At 33.2% G+C, this 11,036-nt stretch overlaps 1 protein-coding gene across 1 annotated transcript; it reads left to right on the top strand.

The window, feature by feature from the left end:
* Positions 1-10,147: 10,147 nt before the first annotated feature.
* On the top strand, positions 10,148-11,036 carry LOC140877166 (uncharacterized). Its single transcript, XM_073280693.1, has 2 exons — positions 10,148-10,715; positions 11,002-11,036. The coding sequence occupies exons 1-2, from the start codon at positions 10,148-10,150 to the stop codon at positions 11,034-11,036; spliced, it is 603 nt and encodes a 200-aa protein (XP_073136794.1).

Here is an 11,036-nt window from a genome sequence, read left to right as displayed (position 1 = left end):
ACAACAACCGGCGTAACATTTGAGTTATCGACTGTTAGATGGCTCCCACATGCACAATAGGATACATATATAGAGAAAAATATTTAATTACTAGCTAGGTTCATTATCATATATACATAATACATGCCCAACATATTAAAAAAATAAAAAAAAAACATATTTATCAAAACCCCAAGTCCCAATAAGTATCCTCGTAACATAATATCTCATAAATCAAGATAATTATGCAATATATATATATATATATATATATATATATATATATAAATTTCTCATGATATTTACAATTTCGTAGATATTTTCACAGATTCTATTGTGTCAATTGCGAAAAACCAACTTGTGTGGGGCTAATGGGTGGCATTTGCGGCAATGAAAAGTGATTGGGGGACAATTGAGATTAAATTACAATCAAGTTCATGCATATGTATATTTTCAAAGACGTGGACCATGCTCACACACGCACAATAAATCGAAGCTAAACTCATTTTTGGTCGTCTGCTATCGCTAGCCCGGTAATTTATTTCCTTTTTAGAAAATATTTCATTTAACTAAGATTAGGACATAATGGGAATCCATGTATCTCTTATTGTGAGGATCCCACACTAGAGGTGTTGTGCAAGGGGCGGATCTATACGAAGTCCTTAAAAAATGTACAATTTTTTAGTATTAAGTTAATTAATAATTAGGTCAGGTGTGTGGCTCAGATGGTTGGACACTCACATTAAATTGGGAGAACTACATTTTTTTTTATCTTTTTATTTGCATTTTTAAAAAAAAATTGGTCATGTTAATTAACGGTAAATTTGTATTTCCATTTCCGAAACTTTGCATGTTTTTTCATTGTTGGTCCTGTCACGGTAAATTTTTATTTTTAGTCTTCTAACTTATGTATTGTTTTCCTTTTTCATTTTTTAACATTTTTTTTTATTTTCGATCCTTTTATAAGCGATAAAAAAGATAATAAAAATAACTACAAGTTCAAAACCAAAAATGAAAAAAAAAACATGCAAATTACAGAATTGAAAATAAAAATTCACCGTTAACAAAAACAAAAGTGGAAAGAAAAAAAAACAAATAACGGGACCAAAATTTTTTTCCTCCACTTTTTGGGCTTTTTGTTTCCCTGTTCTTTTTTGGATTTTTTGTTTCTCTCTTTTGTTGTGAAAATAAAACGTTTGTTTTATGTGTCATTTTTACTCCTTTTCCTTTCTTCCTCTTTCCACACATTCAACTCATCTATTTTTCTCTTTTTTTTTCCCATTCAATTTTTTTTTTAATTTACAATATGGGAGGGGAGAAATTGAATAATATACAGGGTTCAATTTTTTTCAGTTATTTTTAAATTGAAAAGGTAAATATGAAAGTTAATAGTTATACTACATATAGTAACGTCACTGGTTCAAAAAAAAAAAAAAAGTAGTAAATAATTTTTGCTCACTATTAAAATCACGAAAGTAGTTCCTCTAAGACGTAATCATTAGTATATAGTACAAAAATATATAACAAAAGAAATTATGAAGAAAAATTGACAAGACAAAAAAGGAGGAAAAATATTTTAAAGAAAAAAAAAAGAATTAGAATATACTATTAAAAAAACACCAATTTTTTTTTAAAAAAATCCACTTTTTCCCCTTTACTATTATTTATGAAAACCTCATTTAAAAAAAAAAAAAACCTTTTTCATCATTTGTTTGTTTTGATTAAAAAAAGAGAATGTACAAGTATATCCTTCCTAATTTTATTATATAACTCGGTCTCATGCACGCACTTATAATACTATTATCATTAATTACAAAGAAAACGTGTGCTGTGCGTGTGATCAATAGCTAGGTATGGGGCAATGCATCATATGAACAAATCAAAGGCTCATTCGCATCTCACTTTCACTAGATACACTACACCTGCATTTTATCATTTCCTACCAACATGCAGCTCGTACGTAATTCAGCGCCACCTAATTAATTTGCTAGAAAAACATGAGTTGACATATATACGAGCTCTTTAATTTAACAGAATTCTCATGATCGATCATGTCCTCTCTAGGTATAACAGTTCAGATTTTAGCAATCCCATTTCTTTTTCTCTTCATCTTCCCCATTGTTCGTTCCATTAGAAAGATTGCCCTGCTTCAGTCTGCGGAAACAATATATAGCTTGCCCTATACAGTATCCGTTCCAGACGTTACAAGGCCAAAATCAAAACGATTGCGACTATGCCTTGAATTTAACATGCAGCGATGCTGAGGGGCGTTCTCCTGGTCTCAATCTTCCTAATTATTTAGGAGATTTATACGTGAGAACGATCAACTATTCGACTCAAGTAAAATACAACTCTATGATATATGCAAATACTAATTAATTGCCTTGCAAGCCGGTTCTTGAGTGCAGGCATTTCGTATTCTCCAGCTCTCATGGCTGAGAGAATTATTAATGGGGAAATGCTACATGTACATAGAAGGTTACACATTGGGTTACACATTTTACATGAAATTACAAAATTAACCCTCCACTTTATTTGAAAAAATTCTTTCCAAAATACATCAAGATATTTATGTAATGTCAAGTGTAACGTGTAACCCAACGTGTAACCTTTCGTGTATATGTAGCATCACCCTTATTAATGTTATAACTACACGTACGTTTGTTGGCTGTCCTCTGGGTAGAGATGTAAACGAGGCGAGCCGAGCCGAACTTTTGAATGTTCAAGCTCGGTTCATTTATAAACGAGTCGAGCCCGAGCTTATTTAACGAATATTGAAAAGACCCCGAAACTACTACTAATTTTTTTTTCCTTGCATGCAAGATTCGTAACATAAAAACTTGAATAATATACTCTCATAAATCCATGCATACGCAAAACTCATGCATACGCAAAACATTTAAAAACCAATAAACTGTGAAAAGAGAAAATATTAAAACATGTGCGGAAATAACTGTTTTAAATCTAAAAAATCACGGAACATAAACTGAGCATCGGTCACGGGTGTACTAGCTGCACTGGATACTCATACGCCTTCATTGCCAGTAGGGACCTCCTCATCATCATCATACTCATAAACACCTGCACCATCTAAATCTAGTGAGCCTAGAGGCTCAGCATGCTCTATCCAATAATAAAAAATATGAAACCACATACAAGCACATATCGTATAAAATATCGTGAATATATCATATACGTGCATGATCTTAAAATAATGCATCATAAAAAAATATGTCATCATCAGTCATACATACATCATAACTAATCATACATAGCATAATTGAGCATGTCATAATCATAAAAACTGAGTATGATCATATCCATGAATGTGACTAATAACTGTGCCGACTGATCAGTCTAAAAGAACCAACGTACGTGGCGGTGAATAATCACCTCTATGCCGGTAGTAAACTACCTCTGTGCCAGTGGTAAAACCACCTCTATGCCTGTAGTAGAAATACCTCTGTGCCGGTGGTAAACCACCTCTGTGCCGCCACATTACTTCAATTTCCATAAAATTATTTTTCATGCTCAATTCTCAATCATAAAGACATCATAAAAATATTTCATGTATGCATGTACTTAAAATTTATCATTATTTCTTTATTTATGAAAATTTGCCCGTAAATATATATTTAATTATTTTTCATAAAATTCATACTTATATATATATATATATCTCTAAAAAAATACATGCACGAATTAAATATATATTTACGGACCATTTATTTCCATAGACTTTTTCGAGCTGCTGACCCCCTTAACTTAAGCCCATAAATTGCTAAAATGGCCCGTTATCAATTTAGACTGACTTATAAATTTAAAAATTGATTCATCAACTTAAGCTAGCTCATTAATAACTTAATCTAGCCCATAAACTCTTAATCTGGCCCGAATCATAACTTAGCCCAATTATGCATTAAAGCTAAACAAGTACATGATCCAATAATTAGCCACTTAAACAACTAATTAAATTATTCGAACTCAAAAATAAAATAACCCGACCATAAGGACCCTAACTCAAACTCCAACCCATGGATCAGTAGGCTTGAACGAGTACATGGCAGAAATATATCATAACTTGAGTTATATGCATGCTTTCATGAGTTTGTTCTAAACCACATATATACCATGCACTCCCACATACCTTTAATGCATAAAACCTTGTACATATGATTTAAATGGTGAGCAAGAATGGATAGAAACATGCCTTTGCGTTTTTAACGCACGAAAACTTAATCGGTTTCTTAGATCTTGACTCGAAAATCTCATAATTCTAGAAAGCTCAAATCCCTAACTTTTGATTTATGTCTCTTAATATCCTCAACTAGCTTTCGATCTGCGAAAAATTACATAATGGTCAAAAGTCAACCTTAGTCAACTATGGTCAAACTTTGACCAAGAATTCGCATTTGCGTTCTCACCGCTTCACGGATTTGAATCTCGACTCAAAACTTGGATATTTGGATCTATTATGTCGAGACGATAAAAAATGGTTAACTCGTCGGAGGTTGCCAGAAAATGAGTAAGACGGCGGCGGCGATCCAAAAGTGCTCCAAAAATTATGAAATTTTACAGGATTGTAGAGCTCGACGAGTCGATTCCAACGCACTAGGCCACGACCGAAATTGATCATCGAAGCGGTCGGGATCTGAGAAAAACGTGGCAACTCCGGCGAACTTTAACAGGTCCGATTACATCGATTTCTTAACCAAAAATAATATAATAAGCTCGTAAAATGTTTTACACATCACCTACTATCATTTAGCAATTCAAAAACTAACAAAAACAAGCTCTAATCGTGAAAATCTCGGCGAAGAAGACGATGAATAGTACCTTCGCCAAACTTGTCTGTTCTTTGTCAATTTACCAACGATCCAACAGTTGGATTTTCGATTACTTTATACCAATAGATTTTTCTTGATCTTGATTACAATCTGACCATTAGGATCTTTGATCGGAATAAATGGCCGGAAAAATAAAAAACGTGGACTGGTACAATGAAACCGAATTCTGTGCAGAACTCGACTGTTCTAACTCGATTTCCCAACGATACAACCGTCCGATCGTCAATTTCTTTACACCAATAGCTTTGTCTTTATGTTGGCTACAAATTTAATGATCGGATCCTTGATCGGTGCTCCGGTGAACAGTCGGCGATGGCAAACGTGAGACTGCTACAGTGAATCCGAAAATTGGGGAAAATTTGGGAAAAATCTATAATCTGTGTTTTCCTTTATGATGTTCCGTGCTTGTTTTTCTATTTATAGTAATCCAATATTTTCGGGTCTCGGACTAATTTATTTGATACTCAACTGGTAAAATTAGTCTCTAATCTGATGTTTTTCTGATACACATATCCAACATCAATTAATACCATTTTTGAAATTATTGAATTTGACAAGTCAATTGGACTCGTAATTTTTTTTTTCCAAATTAATTTATCTGACATAAATAATTATTTTTATTTCAATATCTCAATAATTATTTCAAAATGCCAATTTTCGAGATATCCAAAAATAGTCAAACTCATTCACTATTTGTCAAGTGTATTTTATGAATACACTCTATAACTTACTTGGCAATAATAATTATTTTATCCACTCAATAATTATTTTAATTTTCAATTAATTTGTTAATAAATTTTCGGGGCATTACAATTCTTCCCCCCCCCCCCCCCCCCTTAAATGGAATTTCGTCCTCGAAATTGAAATACAAACTGAAAGTCTCTGGATAACATGTCCGCATATCAGCATCGGCCTCCCAAGTAGCCACTTCTAAATGATTCAGCCATCGGACCTTGACCATGGGAAAAACTCGTGTCCTAAACTTCCACTCCTCACGTGCTAAGATCTGCATTGGTCGTTCCTCGAACGACAAGTCTGGTGTCAAATGCAGAGGTTCTTAGTCTAGTATGTTAGATGGATCTTAGATATACTTCCGCAACATCGATACGTAGAATACAATGCACATGTAGTAGTGCTATACGATAGAATAACATATCAATCCTCTCCACAATTTCGAAAGGACCAATATACTTTGGAATGAGCTTGCCGCTCTTACAAAAAATGCATCACGTCCTTCATAGGTGAATTCCTCACAGAGACGTGGTCAAAAATGGCAACTCGAGATCTCTTCATCGTCGATCAGCATAAATATTTTGATTCTAATGTCAAAATTAAATCTGATCAAAACATAACTTTCCAAGTCGGCTGAAAATTCGCTTTAAAATCTAAATCGAATCAGCAAAATCCTCAATATCTTCGGACACATGATTCAAACGCCAAAAGTCAAAGAAGATGGTAGCCAAACGGCTGGTTGTCTCCTCATTTCGCCATATAAATATGACCATTCAACTCACTCTTCCTATTCTCAGTTATTTCCTCAAGATCTCGAAGAAGAAGATGACATTTTCGATGTTTTTTATTATAACCATCTTGATAATCCTTCTCATGTACCTCCTATTTGCCGATGAATATCCACCCCAACTTTTTTCTCTATTCTTGGATTTGCTTGTACTCATTGTTCTTCCCTTATATTGGGTTGTCATAATGATAGAATTTTTTTAAGTTCAGTCAAATTCTCAGTTCTTATCATGTAGTATGTTATAGATCCTGATATGAATTCAGTGTTTCCGATAGTTTACTCTGATTCTACCCATGTAACATCCTCATATTGTTTGATTTGATGTTCGAGTATTTTGATAATACCAGTTAAGTTATGTTTATAATGTGTTCAAAATGCAAGATTAACAACGTCTTTCTCCTTCTTGATCTTGCCTACAATCTGACCGTTCGGATCTTTGATCGGAGCTCCTGTGAATGGCCGGAAAAATAAAAAACGTGGACTGCTACAGTGAAACCAAATTCTATGCAGAACCCGTATGTTCTAACTCAATTTCCCAACGATCCAACCGTCCGATCGTCGATTTCTTTACACCAATAGCTTCGTCTTGATGTTGGCTACAAAATTACCAATCGGATCCTCAATCGGTGCTCCGGTGAACGGTCAGCGATGGCAAATGTGAGACTGCTATAGTGAATCCGAAAATTGGGGAAAAATTGGGAAAAATCTATAATCTGTGTTTTCCTTTATGATGTTCCGTGCTTGTTTTTCTATTTATAGTAATCCAATATTTTCGGGTCTTGTACTAATTTATTTGATACTCAACTGATAAAATTAGTCTCTAATCTGATGTTTTTCTAATACACACATCCAACATCAATTAATACCATTTCTAAAATTATTGAATTTGACAATTCAATTGGTCTCGTAATTTTTTTTTCCAAATTAATTTATCTGGCATATATAATTATTTTTATTTCAATATCTCAATAATTATTTCAAAATGCCAATATTCCAGATATCCAAAAATAGTCAAACTCATTCACTATTTGTCAAGTGTATTTTATGAATACATTTTATAACTTATTTGGCAATAATAATTATTTTATTCACTCAATAATTATTTCAATTTCCAATTAATTCGTTAATAAATTTTCGGGGCGTTACAAATATATTCATGGCTCACGAGCTTATTCGAGCTTTTATCGAGCCTAAACGAGCTTAATATATTTAAACTATAAATTTAAATATTCATTAAATTAATTAAAAACTAAATTATATATTTGAAAAAAATATAATAATATTATTAAAATTTGTAATTTTATTCTAATAAATTAATTTTTATAAATTTTTCAATATTTTTCATAAGTAAAGTGTAAATTTATAAATTAAATATCAGTAATATTATTTTTTCGTCTAAGAGATGAATTACGAGCTTGTTAACGAGCCTGTTAACGATCATGTTCACGAGCTAACGAACCGAATATTTTAAAGCTCGAGCTTGGTTCGTTTGCATTAACGAGTCTCATTAAACGAGCTCGAACGAGCTTTTAACGAGCCGAGACCCGAACTGTTCGCGAACTGTTCGTCTCATTTACATCTCTACCTCTAGGGAATTTAAGCTCCAGTGATTTCACAGTCATTGGTTGCCTGAGCATTGAGCAACTCAACACTCTCCGTATATTCGCGACTTCTTCATCCATCTCACGTGAAGAAGATATATTAAGTTCTTTAGGTTGCAGTGTGATTGTTAATGTGTCTATCCTAGTTTCGTGGCCCCTTCTGTACTGTGTGTTCGATGGTGATGTTATGTACACCTTGACATGGATTAATGGAACGACTTTCAACGCTTGTGCCGATAAATCCCGCCTTTCATCGTGGATGATCTCTGTCATTTTCTTGATTCTTGAGTCGTATCATGTGCATGGAAATTGGACGTAGAAAGCTTAAATTTTAAGATTTAAGCGTTTGTTTTTGCAGTGAACATTTTTTTGTTATTTTCCTTATGTGTGACCCTACCGGTTGTAAGTGGATTTCTGCTGTATGGGCTGATTTGGGCACTAGCTGTAAGAAAATATGGCACATAATTAAACGAGATATCTTCGATGACTGAAGCGGTGACGATCGATGCCGCCATACTTGAACATTGTGCATATGGCGTCTCACATTCAGAAAAGTGAGACACGCAACGCACACTTAGTTTGAATCTCGTTCTTCCGAACACTCATTGATGGTATGAATATTTGCCTATAAATACCGAGACTCTTGAGGTCCCTAAGCACACAACTCACAACAACACAAATACACATTACGAAAGAGTTGGAGTGTTTAGAAGGCTTCAACTGGAGAGGAAAGCAGCACACTTACAAATTATTCGATGGCTGGAGGTAACGCTCGATCTTGCTTTCGCATATTGTTTATCATGTTCATATATTTTATAAACATGATTATTGAGAAAACTCTAACATTTGGTATCAAAGCCATGATACATCTGCCTTGAATATTTGTTCTTGATTTTGCTAGATCTCGAACCTACATAACGTAAAACTTCGTTTTGATTTTCAATTTTGATATGCAAAATTTTTGGTAGCTTGCATGTATCGAGAATCAAAAGTGGAAAGAAATTTTTGATTAAAATTTTTGAAATTTCTGTTCGGATTTCTCGGAGATAAAGAAGCTTTCTGAAAATATTCTGAAGAGAATAAGATGAAGCTATCCCTGTTTTAATAATGAATTCAAGCTACGAGCAGGTAATTTTCAAATTTAAAGTTTAATAATTTGGAAAATTGCTCTCATTTTCATGTTTTGACTTTTCCAATACGTGTTTAGAAGTTAAATTTGCATGATATATATTATCTCAAATATTGTGATTATTTTTTTTAGTAACATGCAAATTCAACATTATGTTTGGCATTTATAATCTTGATTTTAAATGCAATTATATTGGAAAATATTTTGTCATCTCAATATTCACATTATGTTCATATTAAATTATTAGTAAGATAATTATAATTTATAACAATTCATGTTAAAAATGTGAATAAAATTTTTGATGAAAAATTTTTTGGCATAAAAATTCACATTATGGAGTTGAATAATAATTATGAAGTAACATTATAAAACATGATCTAAGGGAGTTCTTCACAGACCGGTTTAAACTACCTTGACTTGTGATTGGTCTCCCTGATGAACGTTGCTCTGTCTAAGAAGATAGGTTTTTAAAGAGGCCTCGCCCTACCTATCAACTGGAAGCACTCTTAGAAAGTGTCGATTATGTTACTAAGTAATTATTATTATAAAACATTAAGTGAAGCCAAAAATTTTTGTCCGGTGAACCGTATAATTTTAAATAATTAAGGTTTAGCCTCAGCACCTTTAATTATGCAAAATTATGCATTAAGTTGATTTGGATCACATAATGGACATAAATTGTAATTAATTGCATAAATATGATGAATTTTACCCCACAGGGATATTTATTATATTTATGTGATTAATTAGAATAAAATATCAAAATTATATTTTAGTTAATTTACCCACAGGAGTTAAGAAAAATTATTTTTGATAGTTTTATTATAAAGTTACAGAAAAATCTTATTGAATTAAAACTTTAGCCCACAGGCAAGTTTTATGTCACTAGATTTTTATGACATGTTTTTTAAACATGAAATTTACCTCAAAAAATTTTTAAGTTAATAAGCATGTATATTTTTATGCAGTTATGCAACCTGCGAGTTTTTCTGATATGAAATGTGATATTTCCGAACTAAAGGGCGATAATTATAAAATATAAAAAGAAATAATTCTTTTTCAATTAGTGTGGATGGATATTGATTATGCTATTTGGAAAGACGAATCACCTGCTATTACTGAAAAAAGAATTCCCGATGATGTTGATCTTTATGAAAAGTGGGAGCGATCTAATCGACTCTGTGTAATGTTCATAAAGACCAAGATCTCTGCTGGTATGCGTGGTTCTGTCGATCAGCATAATAATGTCAAAGAATTATTGAAGGCTCTTGATGAAAAATTTCAGTCTTCAGATAAGGCACTTGCCAACACCCTAATTATGGAATTCTCTTCATTAAGGTTCACCAATGTGAGAGGTGTGCGAGAGCACATCATGAAAATGCGGGATATAGCGGCTCGACTGAAGATACTTGAGGTGGATATATCTGAAACTTTCTTGGTGCATTACATTTTGAATACCCTTCCACAACAATACGGTCCTTTCAAAATTTCTTATAACACGCATAAAGATAAATGGTCAATTAATGAACTTATGACCATGTGTGTTCAAGAAGAAGGGAGATTGTTAATGAAATCGGGTGAAAATGCACTACTGACGATAAAAGAAAAGAATCAGAATCAGGCCAATAAGAAAGGGAAAGGTAAAATAACCCCCCCCCCCCCCCCCCCCCCGCCCCCGCCCCCCCCCCACCCCCCCCCCCCCCCCCGCGCAACCCAAATGAGGAATTAAAAAGGAATCCAAGTGTTTTTTCTGTAAAAAAAAAAAAAGGGCACATGAGGAAGGATTACTCTAAATTCCAGAAATGGCTTGAGAATAAAGGTATTTCAATCTCATTTGTCTGTTATGAATCTAATATGGTTGATATGATTTATAATACTTGGTGGATTGATTCTGGTTCTACAATTCATGTTACAAATACCTTGCAGGATATGCAAAACCTAATGAAACCTCTGGAAAATGA

The sequence above is a fragment of the Henckelia pumila genome, chromosome 2, assembly GCF_033568475.1.
Source record: "Henckelia pumila isolate YLH828 chromosome 2, ASM3356847v2, whole genome shotgun sequence".
Lineage (NCBI taxonomy): Eukaryota > Viridiplantae > Streptophyta > Magnoliopsida > Lamiales > Gesneriaceae > Henckelia > Henckelia pumila.
Note: the sequence above shows the minus strand (reverse complement) of the source record. Positions and strands in the feature narration are given on the sequence as shown.